At 39.1% G+C, this 26,327-nt stretch overlaps 1 protein-coding gene across 5 annotated transcripts; it reads left to right on the top strand.

Moving 5' to 3' along the window:
• Nucleotides 1-337: 337 nt before the first annotated feature.
• Nucleotides 338-23,544, top strand: scarb1 (scavenger receptor class B, member 1). 5 transcript variants are annotated; one of them, XM_020082553.2, is made up of 14 exons: nt 338-577; nt 4,763-4,923; nt 7,543-7,684; nt 7,786-7,989; nt 8,985-9,080; nt 9,554-9,669; nt 9,747-9,913; nt 10,276-10,394; nt 16,845-16,918; nt 17,094-17,145; nt 18,108-18,254; nt 20,189-20,239; nt 20,910-20,982; nt 22,736-23,544. In XM_020082553.2, the coding sequence occupies exons 1-13, from the start codon at nt 458-460 to the stop codon at nt 20,979-20,981; spliced, it is 1,521 nt and encodes a 506-aa protein (XP_019938112.1). In that variant the 5' UTR covers nt 338-457; the 3' UTR covers nt 20,982; nt 22,736-23,544. The 5 variants fall into 5 exon arrangements, with proteins under 5 accessions (XP_019938112.1, XP_019938115.1, XP_069370002.1 ...); XM_069513901.1 differs by lacking the exon at nt 338-577 and adding an exon at nt 3,008-3,369; XM_020082556.2 differs by lacking the exon at nt 20,189-20,239 and having other exon boundaries at nt 339-577.
• The last annotated feature ends 2,783 nt before the right edge of the window (nt 23,545-26,327 follow it).

The following is a 26,327-nucleotide window of genomic DNA, read 5'->3' as shown; positions in this document are numbered from 1 at the left end:
CTATACAAAATGGTAGCAATGGTGGCAGCTATATGTCACAATCGTGTGTGCAGCTGACAAGCTCTCATTTCAGAACACACAGTGGGAACTCACATGTGCGGTCACTCCCCACAGGACATGTCAAAATGATCTGTGTTGCCAGACATCCTTGCTTAAAATTTATGAAATTAGAAAACATGAAGTAACATATGAAGCTGTCATCTGACTACAATGTGACTCCACATGGATTTTCACGGATTTGGGGTTAGACGCTTGAGGATGGACCCACACCCCCTTTTATTGCGTCGGTAGGCGGGGTCTGCACAGTGTAAATAGAGCCAGCACGCTGGACCACAGCCTCCTCTCGACCCATCCTGCACCCGTGGTCGGACTTTAAGATCCCACAGCTCATAGACAACTCAGGGGACAACTGGAAACTTCACTTTCTTCTCTCCTCGGGTGATCATTCCTCGCAACCATGCGCATAAATAAATCCAAAGTAGCTATTGGATTTATAGTGACAGGGGTTCTGACGGTGCTTTTTGGAGCAGTTCTTCTGTTTGTGGGACCTGCGGTGATGAAGGACCAAATAACTAAAGTAAGTCACTCCATCCTTTCAATAACGTTAGAGTCGTGAAATGAAATGTTTAGGGAATCTTTATATATTCTTTAGTTTTTAAGCCATCTTTCCTTTATTATAAGGTTTTACACGTTTCCATTACAGGGCATGTCACACACGTCACACTCAAATGCCATTCACTGCACTTCATTGTGTTTCTATTGCTGTGTTATCGATTAGCCCCATCTACATAACAAATGGCTAAGACAACCAACCAGTGGAGTAGGTGCGCACGTTAACGCTGGACGGAGCAGATTGGGGTCTCAGGTGTGAATGTGTGTGGATGTTCGGGTTGCAATGGAGGGAACATTCTGTACAATGAACTGCAAGGTCATCATCTCTCTTCTCCTCGACGCGTCCAGGCTCCATCCCGCAGCAGCTCAGCCCGTTTTCCATCACAACTCTGACAACTCTGTAAAACTGTGCATCCACACACACACACACACACACTGTGCACACACGCACGTCCATCCACTCAGTAGAGAACTGCGCTGCAGCAATGTGACTTTATATTCTCTGACTGCATCATGTATAAGGCCTGTAGTTTCGGCCTGTTGCGGATATATTCCGGATGTGCCCGAGGCGATGTGTGCGTGTGTGGGTGTGTGTGTGAGTGGGTGGTCACTTTGCACGTCTAATTGTAATTTAAACCCATTACTTGCCACGATAGGATCCTAATGAGTTCCAGTGATGCTATAATCACAGCTCAACTTTTCCACTCAACTTGATTTTACAAGAACGTTAACGTTGCCAATTAATAAAATCAAACCCAAAAAAAGAAAATTAATTAGGCTTTGGTGTTTAACAGTGAAGTACACTTAAGTATTGAACAGCACATGTTGATGAGTTGACTTATTCCATTACATAAAGGGTCCGGACTTGGACATGTGTACAAATGGGAACCATTCTGTTTTGTGTCCAGTGTCAGGTGTTGGAAGTCAGATTTAGTCGGCCCTATTTGCACTTCTCAGAGATAAATAAAAATGAGTACACTCATAGCTTCCACTCTTCAGATTTTGCATAAAGAATGGATTCATTTCTAAAATACAACCATTTGGCCTGTGAGTCTGCACAAGAAAATAGAGTTGGCGCTCTATTGATGTCTGTTAACTGTTTTCACTTCAGCATGAAGAGTCTGCTCTTCTTTCCTCCTCTCCTATCAATCTTGCATCGACCCCCCTTAGAGTTAGGTGGTGACCCTTTGGCAGGGCCTGGACCCTGGTTAAAACCAGCTCCACCAGCTCCCCCTCGAGTATCGATCACCATGTCACATATAAACAAAAGAAACAAATCCAGATTAAGATCATGTTTTTACTTCCTTTCACTTTAGGAGCTTGTGATGTGGTGTTAACGGGCCGTAAACCAAAACCTAATTGCCAAGCTTCCAATTGTTTCAAATGCAGCCTCCAGGCGTTTGACTAAATTATGAGAGAATGATCATATCGCCCCTATTTGGCCTTCCCTTCACTGGCTGCCATTTTAAGGCTCTACATAGTTTGCCTGAGCTTCCTCACCAACTAATATCCTGAGATCTTCTGATCAGGTTTAGGTTTAGCTATTCCTCTGTCAAGGCTGATAACCAAGAGTGACTTTGCTGCCAGGATCCTGGCCCTCTGGAATAAATATCTCTTTCAGACGAGAAACGTCACTGTCTTTTTAAAACTCCCTTTTGCCAAAGGACTTTCACATTATTATTTTCATCCATCACTGTTGTTTCTTTTATCTTTTTCTTTTAATTACCTGTTTGTGCTATTTCACTTGTCTATGACACTTGATGACTGCTTTCTTCCATCTTTGTGAAAAACTAAAACTTAAAACTAAAGATAGGCCTATCATTATTATATATTAACAGTGGTGGGAAGTAATAAAGTACATTTAATCAAGGAAACAATTCAGAGGTAGGCTGCTTGTACTCCCTAACAAAGAAGCAAATGTTTTTACCTTAATCAATAAATGATATAAGATGAATAAAATAAAATGATTAAAAAAGCAATTTGGATCAAATGATATGACACTGATCTGCTCCCCTGCAGTGTTTACACTAATACAATATTAGTTATTATTATTTGAATCTATTATGTTTTATGGTTGTTGATTAGATTAAATAAAACGAAATATTTCAAATTCTTTAATATAACAAGTCACACCTTGAACTGGACCATCCCACATTACTGCTTTTACTTGCTTTACAACTTGTGCACGTTTAGAAAACCATAATGTGGTGCAGTGTGGTATGTATTATTTGTCATTATCATTTTCTACCTGTTCTTGAGGAATATTTTGAATGCATCATTCACACATTGTTGTTCTGGTATTTTTTCTTCAGCGAGGAATTAGAACATTTCTGTCACAGCAAAATAATCGGCGCGTGTGTAGAATTAGCGTGCACTGCAACTCCCAGAATCCTTTGCACAGTGGAGGCGTGGTCGGGAGACAATGTAGCTGGATAAGTAGGGAGGACAAGAGCAGCAGGTCAACATGATCGATCAGAGGAGCAAAGAGCCGCAGGATCGATAGACTGCGAGTTAGAGAGACACAGCTTTGTGCCGAGACGTCGCTGGTCACTGACAGCGAGTCCAGTCCGTTCAGACGCTCCTCTCTGCGGACGTAAACAAACTGGGACGCGGGCACACTGAGCACAGGCAGCAGACATGGCTCTGAATAAGTCCCGGCTGGCTGTGGGGTTCGCAGTGGCCGGTGTCCTGACCGTGGTGTTCGGGATAGTCCTCACTTTTGTGGGTCCGCTGATAATCGACGACCAGATCGTGAAGGTGAGACTGACGCTAACAGCCAGAGTGTGACTGGGACTCAGGTTCGTCTGTGTGGACTTTCACCTGAAGTGTCGGATGATTATATAGATATGATTATATACATACATGTATAATTCAAGGCCAGGTACATTAAAACTTCAATTTATGAATATTGTAATGTTTTTTCCAATAAATTAGATTATTAATTAAAGTAATAATATATTTTAAAAAACGGAAACTTTGCTGTAATTGAGTCATATATTGTAAACAATATTTTTGAATGAGTTATTGCATTAGAAACAAAACAAACCTGGGAAGCATATATTTGTATATGCATTTATATATATATATGTGTGTGTGTGTATGTATAAATATGTAAATGGTTTGTATTTATATAGCACTTTTCTAATCTTGATGACCACTCAGAGCTCTTTACAGTACAGTTTGTCATTCACCCATTCACACACACATTCATACAGTGCATCTATTAGCAGCACTTTCTTTCTCGTATGTATATTTTTGTGTGTATATTTATATGTGTATATATGTATGCATGTATATATATATATGTATGTAGGTAAGCTATGTATATATGTGTGTGTAAGTCTTTAATATAATGCCACATTTGTTTTTTTTTACAGCAATCATTTTTCACTACAGCTTCTGAACTCTGAAGTGCCACAACAACTGATGGATTAATTGATTATTTGGTTATAAATGAACATCGTTGCTTTTTACTTTTTTAAGAAGGCATCCCCCTAGACTCTAGGGAAATTATGATCAAAACTACAAACTGAACAATCAGTGATTAATAAAATTGAATTGAAAATTGAATGAAAGCAAAAATTAGCAAGAGAGTAATTGTAATGACACTGAACCATGATCATATCAGGATAAACTGTGCACTCCCACTCTATCCTCCTATCCTTAGATTGGTGTTTGTATCCCAAAATATGCAAAATTCAAGATACCACTTGGAAACAGAAATTGTGCTTGAACAATGAAGTGAACAACATGGAGTGAGATCAATAGGGAAAGGTGCAACATGGATAAGAAAACAAAGGTCATGGACATTTTGTCTGTACTGAGTCTTCTGATAGTAGAACCTGTGAGTACATGTTAGTTACAGAACACAGATGGCATATTTGATAACACTGGTCATCTTCATAATTTTGCTGGATGTAAAATATATTTGTGTTTGTCCGTTCATTTACCCTGAATTATTTTAGAGCTGAAACGATTACTCAGTCATTATTAATCAGTTGTTTATTTCATTTGTTTTGCAGTGACATGTTGTTCCAGCTTTGTAAACAGGACGATTCAATGGTTTTCTTGGCAGATAAACTGATAATGAAACGATTGGGTTGTTACATCCCTTTTATTTTAACCTTTTTCTTCATCCCTCTCATGTCAGAACACAGTGATCGACCCAAAGAATGATCTGTCCTACACCATGTGGAAGGACATCCCTGTGCCGTTCTTCATGTCGGTCTACTTCTTCAACGTCCTCAACCCAAAGGAGATGCTGAAAGGAGAAAAGCCCATGGTGGAGCAGCGAGGACCTTATGTGTACAGGTACGCAATTAAATTAATCAGATTAATGTCTTCCTAGACAGCACCCTGTTTCATCACCTGTGCATGCTTTTCTTTTTGCTTTATTGTACCTTCCTATCAGTAAACTTTGTCCTGCATTCTTGATAGCTGTTGCAAGGTGCATTATAGTTGCACACTTAACATAGACTATATAAAAATGGATGAAATGACTGCCCCCCAAAAGTCAAACCAAAGCATTTTGATAGCTCTCTGCTGGTTTCTATATGAATTATAATACTGTCCTCCTCCACGTTAGTAAATGGGACATCACATACCTTTTTCTCAAACATGGTTTAAATTTAGGTCATTTTTATCACACTGAATTAATCAGTCAATCAATCAATCAAATTTTATTTGTATAGTCCATATTCACAAATCACAATTTGTCTCATTGGCTTTAACTTTCGTCCTATTTCTAACATACCTCCTCATGGCAGCTGACTCCAGACTGTTAACCATTCTCATCCTCCTTGATCTGACTGCAGCCTTTGACACCATCTCTTATCATACACTCCTCAACAGACTAGCCTCCATAGGCATCATTAACACACCACTGGATTGGTTCAAATCTTACCTCATCCATCTAAAACTTTTCAAATCTCAGCCATTCCCAGTCACTACTGGTGATCCACAGGGTTCTGTCATTTGGCCCCTTCTGTTTATCATCTACTTACTTCCTCTTGGCCATATCTTCCGTAAATTTAACATTCATTTCCATTGCTATGCGGATGACACCCAGCTCTACCTTTCAACCAAACCCACCTCCATCATCCCGCCTACCTCCCTCTCTGACTGCCTACAGGAAATCATGTCCTGGTTCTTATGCAATTTTCTAAAACTCAATAGCGATAAAAAAGCAGTTCTCTGTATTGGCAACAAATCCACCTTATCAAAATCAGACAATCTATCCTTCAATAATGATAACTCTGTAGTTTCTCCTTCCCCTCATGTTAAGAGTGTGGGTTTCATCCTTGACAGCACTCTATCTTTCCATGCCCACATCAGTCTTTTTAAACAGGCTTTTTCAATATGATTGTCTTCTATTTTTTATTCATTTAACTTTAACTAATTTTATCGATGTTTTTGATAGGCGCCTTTAAATAAAATGTGTTATTATTAACTTAACTGATCCAAATTTGGAACATTTATCTTAACATTCAGTTGTATCCATTAAAACATTGTACGGATATTGACTGGTTATTGCTTCTGCCGTGGTAAAGCAGAGCTCTAATTTTACATCTGATTGGCTCACTATGGAACACTATGTGCTCTGCTTCCAGTATGTAGGTCAGTCCGAACACATGCAACTGTACCTTTCTTTAGTCACTTATGCAAAAGGGGACGCAGCCTAAACATTGTTGTGTAACTATACCATGTGGGTAAAAGTAGGGAAGTGGAGCGGTTTTGTATCCATTCTAAAGCATCACTCAGCATGTCTGCATCAGCATGTGTTGACCTAGATTTTGTGGAACTGCCAACTTCAGTGATGTGGATGAAAACAGTCAAAGCAGTAGTAGTGAGCAGATTCTTACTTACTCATCACTTTGTCCAGGGGTTCTCACTTTACTGCTGCAGAGCAACTTTGAGTTAATGTTCCATTTTTTTAAAGGAAAATATTTTAAATAATTCCCTCTGGGGCCAGAAGCACTGCAAAGTGTGATGATGTTTATTGGTCTCAGATATTTCAATCAATCAAATTTTATTTGTCTAGCCCAAATCACAATTTGTCTCATAGGGCTTTAACAAGGTGTGACATCCTCTTCCCTTAACTCTCAACAAGAGTAAGGAAAAACTACAAAAAAAAATATTTTAACAGTGGAAAAGAACGTAGAAACATCAGAGAGAACCACATGTGAGGGATCCCTCTCCCAGGACAGACAGAAGTGTAATGGAGAACGTCAGAGAAATAAGAGTGATCACAGCATTGGTTAGAATAAATAGTTTGTAGCATGATGGAAGGTAAATGAATTGAGGAGTTATTGTCAGTAATGGTCGAGTATCTGAGGAGACATATTGTATATCAAGCAGTCTTGTTGTAATCATTGTCTAACATCAGCTGCCACCAATATCAGGATTAACCATTATAATCCATCATCATGCTCCACCATCAGCTGCCACCTCAATCATGGTCCACTACTATGATCAGATGCCAGCACGATACAGGATCCGCTGTTATCTCTGATTCGCGATTCACCATCATAATCCACGAACTATAAGCTTTATCAAAAAGGAAGGTTTTAAGCCGACTCTTAAAGGTAGAGAGGGTGTCTGCGTCCCGAACTGAAACTGGGAGATGATTCCACAGGAGAGGAGCCTGATAGCTGAAAGCTCTGGCTCCTACTCTACTTTTAGAGACTTTAGGGACAACAAGTAAGCCTGAATTATGGGAGTACAATGCTCTATGGGCTGGATCACACCAGGATCAAATGGTTAGAATGCCCTTCTTATCTACTCTCTATCTTAACTATCATCATCCTCCTTATCACTCTATTACAATAAGATTCTTTTTGCCTTGAATCATGGCTTTTGCTCTCAAGTCTATTCCTGGATTACTGGAGAACAGGCTGGTTAATACATAAATGTTTTTCTTACCTTTTTCAGAAAACGCTGTCAGAAAGACAACATCACATTTCATCCAAACGACACAGTGTCATACAAGGAATACAGAACATACTTCTTCGAGCCTTCCATGTCTGTAGGGAATGAGTCTGATGTTGTAACAATACCAAATATGTTGGTGCTGGTAGGACATGATTTTTCCTCGCTCTACACACATCTTTCAGTTAACTGACTCACAACCTCTGCAGTTGTCTGCCTTTTCACCCCAGTCTGTGTTTTTTTCAGGGTGCAGCGATGATGATGGAAAATCTACCGTTCGCGGTTCGTTTAATGATCAGCGCCACCTTCAAAAGTTTCAAGGAAGGACCCTTCGTGACCAAGACTGTCGGGGAACTGATGTGGGGTTATGACAGTGCACTGGTCGATTTCCTTAATAAATACCTACCCGGCATGCTGCCCATGTCTGGAAAGTTTGGCCTTTTTGCTGAAGTGAGTGTTTGAACTGGTTAATTATGCTCACAGGAGATTTGATCACTTTATCACCCCCAAGCCTCAGCAGATGACATGAACACACTTTTGCACCAGCCAATAGTCAATGTCAATCAGTTTAGTCCTCTATTGTGATAATTAGGCCTCCAGTAGTCTTGTAGAGCCATGTCAGTGCTGCAGAGTAGTTTGACCAGCCTTTATCATTCTGCTTTAGTTAAAAAATGGGTTCTGGCTGGTTTGTATGTCTTTAAAGGTCCAGTGTGTAAGATTTAGGTGAAAGGGAACTATTGGGAGAAATTTAATCTCAATAATCCTCATGATGTTTTCACTAGTTCGTTTCATCTAAATTGTATGAATTGTAGTTTTCTTTACCCCAGAAAGGACCCTTTATATTTAAATACTTTATATTTACATCGAGGGGACCCTCTCTACGGAGGCTGCCATGTTTTTTAGATTAGTCCAGACTGGACAAACTAAACACCTTTTGAGTTTTTATGACAACTGAAGCTACCACAGATTCTTTGTCATGTTTGGAAGGAGAGGGTGAGATGAGGGGTGTTCAGCTGCAACATGCAATTTCAACTCTATCAGAAAATTCTGCACACTGTACCTTTAAAACCAATCACAATCCTCTTGAGTGACGCTAAGGTCAAGATGCAAAATATTGTCTGTGAAGGAGGGGTTTGGTAGAACATTTTTACCTAAGAAGGAGATCATTGTCATCAAAATGGAAGTCCAAAAAGTCTAGAATGGCAAATTCTCCACAAAGTAAATGCCACAAGAGATAGTGAAGATGCATTTTCAGCATCTGTGTTGTTGTTGCTGTTGGGTGGAAGTGAAAGGAGAGGAGAATCCAGCCTTCCTGACACCCACAGTGTGCATCTGGTCATAAGCACTTTGTTGTTTTAGGCTTTCTAACTGCTGTTCCAGTCTGCAGATGTTTGTTATTCTCCACTTGTTTCAGTCAGCATGTGGTGTTCATGTTTATCTTCTAGTTCAACAACTCCAACACTGGTCTGTTCACCATCTTCACCGGACAGGACGACATCAAGAATGCTCATAAAGTTGATTCCTGGAATGGCATGACAAAGGTGAGACGTCAACCTTTTTATCAATACTGTCTGTGCTTTTCATCCAGGACCAACTGTCCTGTTTGTTCAACGTGCAATGTTTAATTTCCGGAATAATACCAAAGACTTATTTTGATGATGTCGGGAAGCAGCATGGGGTTATGAGAGTGGTTGTCTGCACCATTTCTTGTCTCATAATCTTCTTGGATCACTTGGTTCCCCCTCTGTGAGTCTCAGTCACACAGTGCACAGAAAAAAAGCCATGAATGTTCATGATCCATAATTAGTGACCGATACAAACAGTGGAAAGAAATAACAACTGACTTGCTAACTGCTTAGTACCAAGTTTTTCCATTCTAATATGTTGTGTAACCCGCAAGTTCTAGCAGCCCGTCTCTATAGCGGAGCAGAGAAGGGCAAAGCCACGGGTAAAGTGTATATAATCCAATAAGTCTTTAGGAATTTTACTGAATTATTACATATATCTTTAACAGCTGAACTACTGGCGGACCCCTCAGACTAACATGATCAATGGAACAGCTGGGCAGCTGTGGCCTCCCTTCATGACTAAAGAAAGCACTTTGCCATTCTACAGCCCTGACGCCTGCAGGTAAGTGATTTTTGTTTCCGCTTTTTCTCTCATTGCTCTTTTGCAAACGTACAAAACGGTTTCCCATGTTTTTGCAGATCTATGGAGCTCGTTTACCAGCGTCCTGGTGTGATGAAGGGCATCCCTCTTTATCGTTATGTTGCACCCAAGACCCTGTTTGCCAATGGGACAGAATACGCCCCCAACGAAGGTTTCTGCCCCTGTAGACAGTCCGGCCTGCTGAACGTCAGCAGCTGTCGCCACAGTGAGTATTCATGACAAATACATAACTTCATTTATGTCCTAATTTTTGTCTTCGTGTCCCTCCGGACACTGTGCAGTATGACATCTTGACTCAAGGCTGTAATGTAATGTTGTAGATACTGTGTACTGTCACTGTATGATACAGGGAGAGAAGCTGAAAGAGGACAATTCCTTAACTCTTTCTAAGGTGTCACCAGTGAACATGAAGTCACACAACTTCTGGTTTTTATTCCCATTTTTAGAAACATGCAAGTCAGTGATCGGTGTCTGTTTGGAGGCTCAAACAAACTTTCTCCTGATGGCTATAGTTTTTCCATTTTCATTGTGGTTCAGATTACAAATCGTCCTGTTGCTTCTCCACAGACTCTCCCGTCTTCATCTCTCATCCTCACTTCTTTAATGCTGATCCTGTGCTCCTGGACTATGTGCAGGGCCTCCATCCCAATGAGGAAGAGCATGGCCTCTTCATCGACATTCACCCAGTAAGTGCACAGGACATTACATCGACTTCCATTGAGCTCCTGGAGACTTATACAAACTGTAAAGATTGTTACTACTTGCCTAACATGAACCTTTACCTAAACCTAACCTTAAAACATGTCTTCATCTTTAATTTGAAAGATTTACGTTATGAAGACTTGATTTTTGTCCTCATAAGGAACAAAAGTCCCCATAATGTGACGATGTAGATATAATTAGGTCCCCACTACATGGGTATTACCTGGCACGCACACACACACAGAGATAAGAAAGGGTTGTGTTTGTGGGTGCATTGGAATTTTATTTTGTTTCTTGCGAGACATGGAAATGATTTCTGTGACCATAATTTAGCTAAACATTTCAGAGCAGAAATCCTTCAAACTTTAAATGAATTCACTGTGTGGTCGATGCATAGTCTCATATCGTGATCACTGAGTGATTAAGAAGTTTTCCTTTTTTTTTGTTTGTACCCTAAAAATAGATTAAATTATGCATCATCACATCCTCCCCATCCTCTCCCATATGTGTATGTCTATATTTAATTATATATTTTTTTTTATTTATAGTTAAAACATTGTCATAAATTAGCACAACTGTATACTCTAAAGAAACTGGACACACTAGTTGTATTCTATATACACGAGTATGTGGAATATATAGTGTAGAACATAGAACAGGAAGAGAAAAGATGTATTTTAATATAAAAACATATAAAACAGCAACATAACAGCGACACAGGAGTAGAAGTTAGAAAATATGTGTGCTATCACCTAAAGGCACTACAAGTACCTGAATTAGCACCTTAGATAAAACAGTGTCATATAAGAAGTGGATGTTGAGAGTGCCATCACTCAGGATCTCAGATATAAGAAAAAAAAAGAGTGACCTCAGATTGTTTTAGTGGGGCTGTTGATGGCCTTGTTCTTTTCCAGATGTAGACTGATTAAGTCGCATGACTTGCAAACTCTTTATCATGTGTCATGGTCGAGTGAATGTTTTTTTCACTATCAGATCGCGTATAGGTGAAAGGCTGAATCCTACTTGTACAGTTAAATATTATTCATTCTCACACCATTTTAATATCAGTATGAGCTATTTTTAAATGTGTCTCAGTGTAGTGCCATTTAAAATCATGCTGATCCACACTCAGTTGGCAGTTTATTAGGAACACTGGGTTAATACGGTCTCCTACATCTACTACAACAGTCCTGCAATAAATCCTTCTTCATGAAGGTTATATGTCCAGTTTTCTTTTCCTGTTTTGGATACCTTCAATTTTTAGTGCAACAAAAACAAAATGATGCCTTTTAACTTTAAAAAGATTAGAAAATGACAGTTGTGACTAATAATTCATTACATTAGAAATCTGTGTACACTAAACACACTCAAAGACAGACTGATCGAGAAACAGGTAGATATTTTATTTACAGCAACTCGCTCTCTTCAGCTCTCTGGCATATTCTTACATGCAACAAGTGCAAATTAAGATTATCTTTATCTTCCAGTCCTCGATAAGTCAAATTGATAATCACTATCTTTGTGTTTGCTGGTGCTGGCTAGCTGCTGATAATGTTGGTAAACTGAGAGGAGGAACTTGGACCTTTATCTTCATTTCCTTGGTGTCAAAGTCGCACTCGATGATAACAGATTTATTATCATGCAATAACACAGTAAAAGTATACTTAACATAATGTTATTGGCGTATCAATAATCTATAAGCACTAGGGACTGATGAGTTTGATATCCCACTGCCATGAATCTTCTTGTAAACCTCTGTAACCTGTGCTGAGATAAGGTAATTGGAAATTGGGCCATTTCCCCATAAATACACCTGTTTGTAAGAACAGGGTTGTTAAAAAATAGTTATGTAAGGCTCCAATAAAAATCGGCTTGGATAACAACCAGTTTTTTTTCTGTGCAGATTTAATGATCATAACATGTTTCCAAAAACATTATATTTAGGTGACTCCAACATGTCTAGACTGATATCATTTTAATAATTAAGTGGCATGGCTTGTTTACTGTGTATAGCACATTAAAATAAGTAAAATAAGTAACATTTTGAACTATTTAAAGAGAATTGCTAGCATTACTTTTGTTGAATTTATACACATATATTTATACGCAGATTTGTTGATGATGCACAACATGTCTTATCCTTTAAAATGCATCAGAAACGGTACATTGTGCTGCAGCTTTACTGTGCCACTGGTATTACCTAGCTAATATTTGAGAATAGGGATGTTTTTGTCTGGGTTATCTTGAATTGTTGTCACATCGTCACATTCTCCCATTTAATCTCTCATTTATATCATATCAATAATTTCAGTTTATAAACCTAATATTTTTCAGTGAGGACGTTCGGTATTGGGATCAATAGTGCTTGAAAAAAATACCCTCTATGTCAGATGTTAAGTTAATGCAGAACTTATAACAAACTGCATCAAACAGTGGATCGAGAAAATACACTCTGAACATCTTTGTAGTTTTTTTTCCACTCATAAAAACTGTCGACCACTCAGAGCTCTGTCCTGACCACTTGTTGCTGAGAGACAATTCTTCAATCCTTTGGGGATACTGAACATTTGACTCGCATTACTTCTACGATTAGCTCATCATGTTAATCTCCGCATGAGCGCTTGTGCAGGGCCATAGCCAGGGCAAAGGTCTAACGAGAGGCTGGGTTGTGGTGGTGGTGAGTCTGTTTTAATTTCCTGTGTTTTAGAGTACAAGATTTAATCTGCTCTTAAATGCTAATTTAATTTTTTCTGATTCTCTGCTGTCTGTATCATCATCTATTGGCTCTGTATATTCTCTCTGGACACCAGCAGAGTGTGATGTATGTATGTACACTATGCAGGCAGTTACACACATTAATGTTATCTCTGTAATATAGATGAATTATGGCTCACTTATTCACTGTGTCATAGCTTTATCTATATGGGGCTGGAACAAAAATCACTTAAATTAAAAAAACAACCAAAAGTTACCAAGATCCTGCACGATCCCTGTGTGCACACATCTCAATATGTACTGTATGTGTATTTTGAAGCAGCTGTGGCTCAGGAGGTAGAGCGGGTCATCCACTAAGCAGAGGGCTGGCGGGTTAATCCCCTCGTCCTGTCCATGTGTCCAAGTGTCCTTTGACACTGAACATGAGCTTGCCCCTGATGGGATGGCCACGGCAGCTGCATCATGTGTGTGCATGTGTAAAGTCCTGACAGCTTTGCAGATCAAACCAATTGAATACAATTCAATTAATAATCATATCATGAATTAATATGTGGCTTTGTTATGTGGCTGCTTATTATTATCATCAAGAAGTGGCTCCACACGAATACACACTCATTATCCTGTTAAAGTAATCGTTCTTTATGGAACCCTAACTGCAGAGAATGTTGTCCAGTGCTCGGGGACATTTAATTTCCTGCAGACTGGGACAGTTGAGGTTTCGATTTCCTGCCTATGTCTGAAGTGTCCAGGATTTGTGTAGTTGAATGTTCCAATGCCTGAGGAAACATTAGGACATGAAAGAGCTGCAAGGCAACAGTTATAAAGTGTTGGAGAGGAAAGGTTTGAGGTGAATCCAGCTTTGCGAGAGCACACTCCAAGTTGCAGACAATGCACTCATGTCATCAGCCACTTTAGTTTGCCATCTGATTTGATGCTTTGGAAATCACAATGTGTTCTGCCAGAAAATCACTCAGAATTACAAGAAAAGCCTGAATGCCATGTTTATTATGAAACTTTCCATGGCCTTGCACAAACAGCCTTTGGATGTAAAACAGTATTTGTTTCTCCCAAAATGCAGATTTTTAAATTGTATATTGATTTGTTCTCTCTCTGCATATTTGAAGTGTCTCCCCTATTTATCAGTAGAATGACACAATTCAATTCAGTTTTACTTATATAGCACCAAATCACAACATTATCTCAAGGTAATGATTAAACAGTGAGCGGGATTAGTTACATGTTGACTAAAACCAATTAATCAGCGAATTAAATGCAGAACCAAGGATGTCATTAAAAACATCCAGATGAATGTTGAAAAATACACCTTGCTAGCACCGGGTTGGACCCTCTTTTGCCTTCAGAACTGCCTTAATTCTTAGCATAGATTCAACAAGGTGTTGGAAACATTCCTCAGTGATTTTGGTGCATATTGACATGATAGCATCACGCATCACGCAGTTGCCATAATGCGAATCTCCCGTTCCACCACATCCCAAAGGTGCTCTATTGGATTGAGAGCTGGTGACTGTGGAGGCCACTGGAGTACAGTGAGCTCATTGTCATGTTCAAGAAACCAGTTTTAGATGATGTGAGCTTTGTGACATGGTGCATTATCCTGCTGGAGGTAGCCATCAGAAGATGGGTACACTGGTCATAAAGAGATGGACATGGTCAGCAACAATACTCAGGTAGGCCGTGGCGTTTAAACAATGCTCAGTTGGTACTAAGGGGCCCAAAGTGTGCCAAGAAAATTTCCCCTACACCATTACACCACCACCACCGCCAGCCTGAACTGTTGACACAAAGCAGGATGGATCCATGCTTTCATGTTGTTTACGCCAAATTCTGTCCCCACCATCTGAAGGTCGCAGCTGAAATCAAGACTTGTCAGACCAGGCACGTTTTTCCAATCTTCTATTGTCCAATTCTGGTGAGCCTGTGTGAATTGTAGCCTCAGATTCCTGTTCTTAGCTGACAGGAGTGGCACCCGGTGTGGTGTCCTGCTGCTGTAGCCCATCTGCTTCAAGGTTCCTTTATTTATTGGGTTTTCATTGTAGTACTTCTCTCCTGTTTAATTAATCAAGTAACTCTTTGTGTCAGATGCTGGCACTAACATCAAAAGACCTGGATGTTACCTCCTCTCACCCAGATGTCACTGATTCAACATATGGTTTTCTACTCCAGCTCCGGTTCACAATAATTATCCATTCAGATCAGTTCGTCTTGACCCTCCTTTTGTTCTGAGAGAGGCATTTCCTGTTTGCTGCGAGATGAATGTCCAAAACCGAAGCAGTCAAAGCATCAAAGAGCAGAGTGATGTGCAAGTTGACAACCAATGCCAACTAGTTCTGAAGACTGTCCTTCACTGGGCTTATTTATTTATTTTAACCTGGCATGGCAAAGGCTAACATGTCTCTCTCTTCTCTCCCTTCTTTTCCACCCACATCTCTCCCTCTTCTCCGCTTAACCCCAACTGGTCGAGGCAGATGGCCGCCCCCATCGATTCTGTTCCCCGCACTCCTCCAGTCACTCTCCTGACTCTAAACTCAAATTCCCATGATTCTTGATGGCCCTGTTCAGACCTGGTATTAACATCCATCCTGAGAGATCTGATCAAAAGTTCATCTGTTAACACCTTGCATTAAATGTCCAGAATGTCTCTCCTGTGACCACTTGGGGTCAGACCTTACTTCTCCACACTATAGGAGATAGTCACGTTCACCATTTGTATCTGCAAAGACAAAATATGTAGTCTTTATGCAGTCTGAGTTTAAAGATGTGTCCGATGTCACGGAGTGTTTGTCAGGCTGTCGGTGTGAGAGAAAAGTAAATCACATTTGGTTAATTGTGAATATGTAGCAGAGAACATCAGCTGAGTCGATGCTCCTTCATACACTATGGCGCAGGATGCATTTGCATTCACACATTGAGAAGTGTCCATGACCACCTCTGTATAAGGTCTGAGTGATCAGGATCCATTTGGGTGAGTTCAGACGTGAACTCGAAGCAGAGCACCTGTGATCAGATCACTCAGGATGGATCTTAATGGCAGGTCTGCACACCTCTCTGTGGCGATCTATGATTGAATATGCTCTCTAAGTCCTGATTGTCTGATGACGAATGGAAACCCTCTTATTGGGTACTGCACGATGCACAAGATCCTCCGCAAAGCTTTACACAAATGCTAGATTTTCCCTCAGATGGCTGATGCTCGCATACTATCGCCTGCAAATCATATCCACTAGTTGTGGTCCTGCCCCAGGTGAACAGACCACTGATCAGGAATATTCAAAACATATTTTGACACGACCACAGTTCCTAAACCCTGAGAGGACAAACCTGTTAGCCAGACACATTATTTATCCCAAATGAGAAACACACGTCACGATCGACCTTGCTTGTACAAAAGAGGAAGTTGTTATGGTTATGGTCATTCGTAAAGAAAAACCTTTTAATGCAGCCCGCCACCCGACAAACCCCAATAACAGCCCTCTGGATTCCTTCCTGTCCCTTCCATCAAACGACTGCTCGTCATGAGGATTTCCTGCTTTTGTTTACTCTGTGTGGTTCCATGGGAAAAGATTTTTCAGACTTGCCCAGCGATTTAATTAAAACAAAAACAGTATTATTAAGGACAATATTTTCTCTAATTAAAGAAGTGGACACTGAAGAATTTTTGTTCCCCCTATTGAGATGTGTACTTTTTTTTTTCTTCCCAGCAAACAGGTGTCCCTCTCAATGTGTCCATCCGTCTGCAGCTCAACCTGTACATCAAGAGAGTGTCAGGAATTACGTAAGTAACCTATTCCCTTAACTATTGTCACACCAGTAACATTTGTCAGGTATTGTGTTGGAATCTTTTCGTCCTTCAACATGAAGGGCTCGTGGATATTATATATATTTCCTGCTTTTCTTGCCACTCTCTGTGTAACCTTGAGGTTTGAAGTCTGGTGTTCTTGTCTTTGTAGGGAAACTGGCCAGATTTCTGAGGTGGTGATGCCCATGATCTGGTTCGAGGAGGTGAGTCGTAACGTGTCTGACAGCCGCCCTGTATACACAGGAGCTGTTCTTATTGTTACCATTGTGTTCTCATCATTGTCTCAGTTTTGTGTAATTGTTGTGCAGATCTTAGTGTATGTCTCTTTTGCTTTGATTCCATTTTAAAAAGAGTTCCTGGATACTGGACACTTAGCACAAAAATTGAAGTTAAGAATTTTATTGAGAACATGACTATATTGATCTTTCACTTGTTACATTGTAAAATAAAATGGTCATTATCAGATAATTTCATTAATAGCATCAAAATATAATATCTAAAGCTTATATTGATTAGAATTGTTTTCCCCATCATATGATGTCATACAATGAGTGACATCATGAAGACATCACTATTAAGTCAGCAAATGATGGCATGTAGTGTAGTTATTTATTCACCTGGGCCACAATTAAGATTGTAAATATGATTATTTAGTTTAACCAATCATTTGTCATCAGGTGACAGTGGCATCATAATGACATAATGATGAAATGGCACCATTACAATATAAAACAGTTAGCACTGACTGATAAATACATACCATAACTTGCAATATACATATTTATTAAACACTGTATTTATCTGTAAATGTACATATTCCTCAAGACCATGCGCCTTACCTCTTTTTTGCACTGTTACCTAACCTTACTTCATGTCATATGTTTATATTGTATATATCTTTACACTGGTTGCACTGTTATTGGAGTGGTTTTGAAATCTCATTGTACATGTGTATAGTGACAATAAAGGCATTCTATTCTATTTTATTCTAAATACACACATACTGTATGTGTCTCCAGTGCTTTTCATTAGCATTGAAATTTGTTTATATTCTGGATTCTGTATTCTAACAACTGAATATTTTATTTTGGCAAAAAAGAGTTTTGCTCAATACTGAAACAGTCACTGACTATTTATCCCTTTATTTTTATCATTTCCCCCTCAGAGTGGATATATAGACGGGCCTATCCTCACCACGTTCCACACAAACCTGGTCATTCTTCCTGCTGTGATGGAGTACATGCAGTACGGCTTCATAGCGCTCGGCCTGGCAACGATAATAATTGCCACTCTGGTGCATCATAAAGTGCGGGTAAAGCTGCCACTCAGCATGATCTGACATGTTTGTTTTAACTGCATGCAGCATGTTGCCCAGTTGTGCATGTTCCCCCACAAACCAATGAAACTGAAGATGCACTGACACTGTTAAGACTGAAAATAGTTGAACAAGATTGACACTTTATACATGAAGGGTCTCCTCTGTTTAGCAAAATTAAATGTGATCATCAAATGTGACGACAACAAACTGCCGTGCTGCAGTCGAAAACAGCCATTACAAAGTGCTTCTCAAAGAAAAGCAAATCAAATCACCAACATCATTTAAAAAGAAAACAGTAAAAGCTGTTTAGGAACAGTGAGTTCTGGGAGATGATTTAAAAACAGAGCCCTCAAATGTAATCTTAGTTTGGCAAGTAATATTTTCCAGGGGGTCGGGCCGTGACAATGTCGTTCTTTGTCGTTATCCTCAACCTAACAAGCTCCGGGAAGCTCGATGCCAAACCATGCAGGGCCGTGAATTCTAAAACACACTGGCAGCCGATGATGGAGACAGATATGATCATGCTTCGGTTGGCTGCGCCCCCACCCCAAATTGCAATATAATGGGAAAGCATTGGTTAATGCAGAGTCAGTGCAGGCCTCTTTATCAGTTCAAACACATTGAGTCAGGGTCAGGCTCCATCGTCAGTCCAAACGTCAAAGTCAGGGTAAAACACAAAGTTAATAGTAATTGATAGCAGCATACATCAGTACATATGAGGCTGGTGAACTCCTCCAGACACTCCTCTGGAAATATTATGTGGTTTGATCATTTTCTGTGGCACGTTGGCGTTGCCCAGTAAGCACAAGTTAACCGCCACTGTGTGGTGTCAGACTTATGGCCCTCTGGTTTGGGCTCATTCAGCTCTCACATATACATTTAGCTGTCAAAACATCTTGTTATGAGGTGGCAGCTGCGTATACACACAAACTCAGAGTGTCAGAGTTAGAGTTGTCTTGCAGCAGCACTGTTAGCGGAATTTTATATAAAAACATTTTAATAGGTGCAGGAATACATAATGTCAATATATATATATACATATATATATATATATATATATATATATAGGGAACACACAAAGTGAACATATCGAAGCACTTGATTGTAATACATGTACAACTTCCTTACTATCAATAAGCAGTAATTAGGAGGTTATTAAGGGAAAACTGTTGATCAATGGAGTAGTTGCAGAATAAGGCAATAATAAGTGCTTTATAATGACTAATAAAGAGCCAATATGCCTCTAATATCCATGTGTGTGTCCCACATGTCCCAATATAAGATTAATTTGCATGTTGTAAGCCGAAGTTAAGTACAATATATTATGAATAATTTGCAAAGAATATGTCGTGTATTTCCTTTATAAAATACAATGTGTGTTTTTTTTCTGTACGAAGTGAATTTATAGGGCTGCTGTTTTATATATCTGCAAAGCTACTGTATCGACAGTTATTCTTTTCGTTTTCTCACATCGATGTTTGCATGACAAAGACTTGGCAGGATGAATTGCTGCTCTCATAAAAAAAAAAAAACATTTCAATGCGTAGACAGTCTCTCCTTTTCCTGGCTTTAGCACACAGATGTGAAAGCAGCGCCAGTCTTCTCAACAGCTCGCAGCATGTGTCTCTGTGTGTGTGTGTGCGTGCGTGCGTGTCTGTGTGTGTGTGTGTGTGTGCGTGTGTGTTATGAAACACATTACCCTTGATGTTTTATAATAACGTCATAAACCAACCAGTCGAGGTTAATGTGTGTATAAGTGTCTCCAATCAGTTCTTTTGACATCTTACTCAATGTCTTTATGGTCTGTTATATCAGCAGCAGACAGTCCGTGGTGAAATCAGTCAGTGCACTTGAGAAGAGGCTCAAGTTTCAGTGAAGTGCTTTTAGTTCTGAAAGTGTTAAAAGTTTTTGATGTTGTGTGTTTGCAGAGGTCTCATAGAAATGCAACAATGACCTCCACAGTGGTGGAGAACCCCGGGGTTTGTAAAATGTTTCCAAACAATTCCAATCTAATATATCCAAATCGCCCGGCCAAAATATGATTATGATTACGTAATGTTATCAACTTGATTTTTCAAAACTTGATTCAAGATACATTTTTTCTTGCTTTTCCTTTTGAGAGTGCTGTAATATTGACTTATTTTCTCAACATCAAAAATTACTTGGCAATGATTTTTTATTTCAAGTAGTAAGCGATCATCTAAGTACCTTGTAATTGTCAAGCACTCTTTGGGATGTATCAGAAATCCTGAGTTTCTTGATCATCATCCTCCATATCAATGTCAAGCATATCCTCTAATATGTTTTTAAATTCATTATTGATGCTTTTCTTATATGTCCTTCTGCTGCATAATAACCTGTCCATCAAAATGAGAGGTTGAGGTAAACAAACCAAATGCCTCCATGTTTAATTGCATATGATCATGTGAACAAGACCCACAAATGAATGAGGCACGTCCTCATAATTAACTGCATGGTCGAATGGATTACAACCAGAAATTACCCTCTGCATGAATCCTGATATCCCAGCACATCCTCACTTAAAAATCAAAACCTGATGCTGCCAAGCACCTTGAATCATACCAGTTGCTGCCCATCTTTATATTATTCTGATTTGCTGATGTTTTAAGAGGTTTTTTTTTTTTTTAGGCCTCCGACAAAAAGACAGTAAAAGGCTCACATGGCCATGAAGCACAGGAGAAATATAACATAAACAATTGAGGTGGGTAAACACACAAAGAGACACAGACACACACTTATATTTTCAAGATGAAGTGTAACATTATCTGTGAAATCTGTTTCAGTACAACTTCACATTCTTCATTTTGACATAGATCTCCTGATATTCTCCTGGTAAAATGACATGCAACCCAAAGTTTATCCTTGTAAAATTAAGACTTTTCTTCCCCATAATATTACGAGAATAATTCTCTAAATGTTCTGTCTTCAACATGGCCCTAATACTCCGTCGTACAATCTACATATGATTGCTCGAATATTCATCCATTATGATATTATCCACAGAGTGATAATGAAACCAGGTACACAAGTATGTAAGTTGTGTGTCTTACAGTTTTTTCCAATTGTTAAAACCCAATTTTGCAAACTAGGCTGGTTTTATCAAAATACTTAACACAATTCACAAAACCACACACCCAAACTGCAAAATACCTCATATATCCTGCAACCAAATCTACATATAGCATTATCAAAATCAAACCTTTGCACCCAATGGCACACACTTTATTCATATTACCAGATTTGTATCTAACCAACTGCACACTGTTGGGTTAAATGAAAAGCACTCTCATCTTTAGTATGCTTTGCCATGATACTAAAATAGATCAAATTGTAGAACATTCTTCAGATTGTTCACATGCACAGAAATATTTGCAGATATGCACACACATGCCGTTGAAACATTAATTTTTTTATTTTTCACTAAACAAGTCAGTGCAACGTATATGCACAGCAGATATATTTACATTGGAGTGAATAAAAATATGCTCACAAAAAATAATAAACTGAAAAAGAAAATTGCAGAAAAAATATATATAAAAAAATAGAGGCAAGAAAAATGAAGGTGCTCACCTGTGGTCTCTTCATAGAGCTTACTTCCTGATTGAAGTGGTAACAATTAACCATTGAGGTGTTTGGCCAGGTGACACATACAGTGTATATTGACCAATTAGCTCATGTAGTGTCATTTTGAATGGCAAGCATGTGACTTTATGTCAGATTGTTGTGTCTTAAGCAGAGAACCGTGTTCAGTGCTTTTAAAAAGGGCCATTTTGAATTGCAAAATGTGAGTAAAGCAGAAAATGTGTTTAGACTTTTGGAGACTTGAGAAGAGGTTTTGCTCTCTGTGTGTCGGTTGAAATAATTGTGCTATGCATGTCACTTTAGTGTTTTAGCAATTGTAAAAAACTATAAACTAACATGTGTCTTATACAAACAGAGAAAAGATGAAGTGTACTAAACTTACTGAAGTGTAGAATTCATTATACTTGTTGACTTACATTATTTTTTACAGCTCGTTATTGAAAATATTGTGTAATAACGATATTTCTACTTTATAAATCCTTAAATTGGATGCTTGTATTTAATCTTGACAGCCCAATGAATTCTGTTGTTTGGATATTATATTGATGCTCATTCATTGTGTACATTCTTTCCCTGACTTTCCCTGAACACAGCAGCTACTCTTTGTCACCAAAAAAGATACTGTCCTTGGACACGTTGGTGCACCAGCAGGTTTTTCTGGGCACACTGGGCTGCCCCTTCTTGCAGTCAATGCGTGAAAATGTATCAAGAAACTCATTTCGGTTATTTCTTCTTGTCCAATTTAAAATATAGCTGCTCTGATTTGTTTTCCGGAGGTGTAAAGTCAATTGTTGAGGTGCAGTTTGGCTTGATGGTATTTTTTTGTCGTCTGAACACATCATAACATCCTCTTTCTTCTGGTTCCGACACAGAGAAGAAAATGTGATGGTGGCACCACACCAGATGCAACCACAAGCACTTCAGGCGAGGAGAGAGACCCTCTACTACAAGACCAAATGGACTGACATACAGACACACACACAAACAAACATAAACAAGCACACACACACACAGATGATGTTGTGGACTGGCTGACGACCAACATCCTTCCAGTATGTTGAACTGAAACACTGCCACAAGGTGCTCTGCTCGCTATATTCTAATGAGACTTGCACAAGTGAATTTGTACCATGTTTTTCCTGCACTGTAAAGTTAATGAAACTCCCAGCCTGTGTTGAGGCTGTTGGGGGTTGAGACTGTTCCTCCAGAGCGACTGAACACGCTTCTGTCTCTGAACCAAACCATTTTTTTCTACGAACTAACCAAAGAACTCTTTATTTCCAGTGAAAGGTGACAGTTGTGAACATGCTCGGCTTGGTGTCCGATGATCATCAGTGTTGATTTGAAAAAGGTTTTTGTTTCATCACAAAAGGAGCAATAGTAGACAGTTACTGTGGTGGCTGTTATTTTACCTCCATCTCTTTACGCTTCTGTATTAACAACAAGGGAACTTACAGGCAAAAAAAGGCTCTGAGTCTTTAATGACTGGCAAGTGTGTATCACACACTCTAACAACCAGTCAAGCAGAGCGGTCACACTCACTTTTTGTATACTACTGTCTCCAGAAAGATGTGAATGTTTTTTTTTTTTTCTTGAAACTTATGTGAATAACTACACTTGAGATAAGAAATGTCCTAAATAAATGAGGTAATAAATGTGCCTTTGTTTGAACATCAAATAATCTGCGTCTGTGATGGTGTCTCCTCGTGGCAGAACTGATGTTCCTACGGTTGAAATTGGAAAATGATCATCGTGATAATAATAATATTTCACTTTCAACGTGCGATACAAAACATGGGAATAAAAGCACACAGAACAAAACGATAATAAGACAGTTGAAAATCAGGCATCAAAAGAATTTCAGGAAAAATATGTTTTAAGCAATGATTTAAAAACCAAAAAAAAGTGCAGGCAAGTCTCTGGGCATTGATGGTATAAGTCAGTTCCCTCACTTAGTTTCCAGCCTTGATTTACTGGCAAATTAGAATAGGAACGAAGGATGTTAGTATTGCTGTAATATAACTTGGAGCCAGACTGTGCTGAGCTCTAAATGTTATCGAAAGAATCTTAAAATCAAATTGAATTTGCTGAAAGGAAGGCAAGAGTTCAGATCTGATCCCTGTGCACTTGGTGTTGGTTAAAATATGAGCAGCTGCATGTTGCACTATTGCTGAGACACTGAGGATTGACTAGTACGTGTAAATAGTGCAAAATGGAACAAATCCAGCCGGATGATGGGTCGGTCATTGTGCTGTCCAGATCTCTCTGTGATCTACACGTAATCTCAATAAAACAGAATCTTGGCTCACTGTTGAGGGTGTTCCTCGATGTTCCTTTGCAAACGTACGGAAATTTGTGGTGAGACCGCAGAGGATGTTTTTTTCTGATATCTCACCATCATCACTCCTCAGTTTGACTTTGTGAATTTGGTTAAAGTCATTTCAGAGCTGAACTATAATAACCTAAAATTGTTGAAAAGAAAAGCAATACATTCATCTTTATCTTTATTTTTTAATATGGACGATTGGAAAGATTTCATGGACTCGTGTTGCCACTGTTGGTCAGTTGGTAGAAAGATGAAGGCCTTAAGAAAGGATCTTTCAAGCCTTCTTATGTGTAGGAAAAATAAGAAAACACAAGATCACAAAATATTCAACAGTGGCTCCAACAGAGCATGATCTGTCTCAGTGCATTCCGCAGTGTTGTTTACAGATTGTACTGCTGCCCCCAGCTGGCCAAAAACACAATTTCATGCAGCTCTAGATGATAATTAATCTTTTACAAACATTGAAATTGAAAGAATTACAGTTTAGTATCATTTTTAGCAGCATCTGAACTGAAGGCTGTCAGTGGTGGAAGAAGTTTTCAGATTCTAAGTGAATTTATTGCTTGATGGGTGAACATTGAGTCGTCCAGATCTGTCCAAGAGGTCGCTCAGATCAAGAGCAACTGGACCTGGTTGTATATATATTTGAAAACCTGATGACAAGTGTAAACAACCGTCATTGGAAGGTCTGGGGTCTCCACAGGCCCAGTGAGAGCAGTTGTTAAGTCTCCTGAGAGATGAAGTGACAACACCGTGGGTGGAGGGACGAGAGGCATCATGGATGCTTTACTTGTGTTCAGGTGCATTTCAGACAGACTAGTTTCTGTCTTACTGGGTCTGAGGCGCGGAGCTTGTTGAGGATTTTCTCATTAAGTCCACACGTGTCTTTGGATAATGTGTTTATTCCTCTTTTCCTCACCATCCACACGTTGGTCGTGAGAGCAGCCGGGAGCACTCACGAACCAAGTGAGGATTCGAGGATTAGAGGTGACACATCTTCAAGTCTCCACAACCAGCTCCAGGTCCTCTTAATCCAATTTATTTTACAATAATAATAATAATGTAAAGAGATTACAGTCATGCAGCTGAAAAAGTCATGAATCTTTTTATTAATCATTAAACATATGTTTTATTAAGTAACATGTCAAAAGCACATATGTAGTTGTTACACTCAAGTAAAGCAGAAGTTCCACATTGTAATTACTACTCAAAAAAAAATCTCCTGTTGGCAAACATTTTTTTTTACTGTGCTATTTGGGATTTATTCTTCTTTTATAAATAACAAATGTTCTAAAACAAAATTATAACAAAAAAAAAACCTTTAAATATTTAATCACAAAGTAACACAGTAAATTGACCACAAATCTTAGAAGGTTATGCACTCCCCATTCTGTTTGTGTGTTTGTTTATTTGTCGGGAGATTTATGCAAAAACTACAGAACAGACTCACACACACACAATGGAAGGACGGGACATGGAACATTGGCAGATCCAGGAATTTTTGCGATTTTTACCACATATCTTGAATAAATCTGTCATATTAAGCTGATTTACATGAGCGTGTGAAATTGAGTGCAGCTTGATTAAAGGGGACTGCTGAGCCTTGGCAGAGGTATGTGCTCTACTGAGTGATGTTCTGGCTTGAATTGTTCTGTAACAGAAATGTTGTCATCTGTGGATGTGATATTGCATGAGCAGACGTGTATGTGGAAGACTCACCACATTGTTTATCTAAAACGGAAACTTTAAGTTTGCGATCATTGCTCAGAGCCTTTAACCTTATTGCCTCTTGAAGCCACAATTTAATTTTTTGTGACTTTGTGCTTGATTCACAGAAATTGCCTCTCTTCCAATAAACGGCACGTTCAGCTGCTGAAGGTTGGGTTTAACATCATTCCTGATATAACTCTGGTAGAAGACTTGCACATACCAAAGTTTTTATATATCCAGGTTTAAATATCTCTCTGTGCTCACAGGTCTTAAAAACATAAACATGTATTTATATTTAATTTATATTTTAATTTGTGGTGGCACAACACTAAACCCACGCAACACACACACACACAGGAGAACCAACACAGTGGAAACAGCCGACTGTACATTTTGTCAAAGCTGGGAACACAAGTCCATGTTATGAG

Source organism: Paralichthys olivaceus, chromosome 18, assembly GCF_024713975.1.
Source record: "Paralichthys olivaceus isolate ysfri-2021 chromosome 18, ASM2471397v2, whole genome shotgun sequence".
NCBI lineage: Eukaryota > Metazoa > Chordata > Actinopteri > Pleuronectiformes > Paralichthyidae > Paralichthys > Paralichthys olivaceus.
The sequence above is the reverse complement of the archived record's forward strand: the minus strand, read 5'-3'. Positions and strand labels throughout refer to the sequence as shown.

Excerpts from the sequence above, each read along its gene's own strand:
- scarb1 (XM_020082553.2), top strand. The coding sequence starts at position 458 with ATGCGCATAAATAAATCCAAAGTAGCTATTGGATTTATAGTGACAGGG. Across the intron at positions 16,919-17,093 it reads AAGAGAGTGTCAGGAATTAC|GGAAACTGGCCAGATTTCTG; the intron begins GTAAGTAACCTA and ends TTGTCTTTGTAG. Across the intron at positions 17,146-18,107 it reads CCATGATCTGGTTCGAGGAG|AGTGGATATATAGACGGGCC; the intron begins GTGAGTCGTAAC and ends TTTCCCCCTCAG.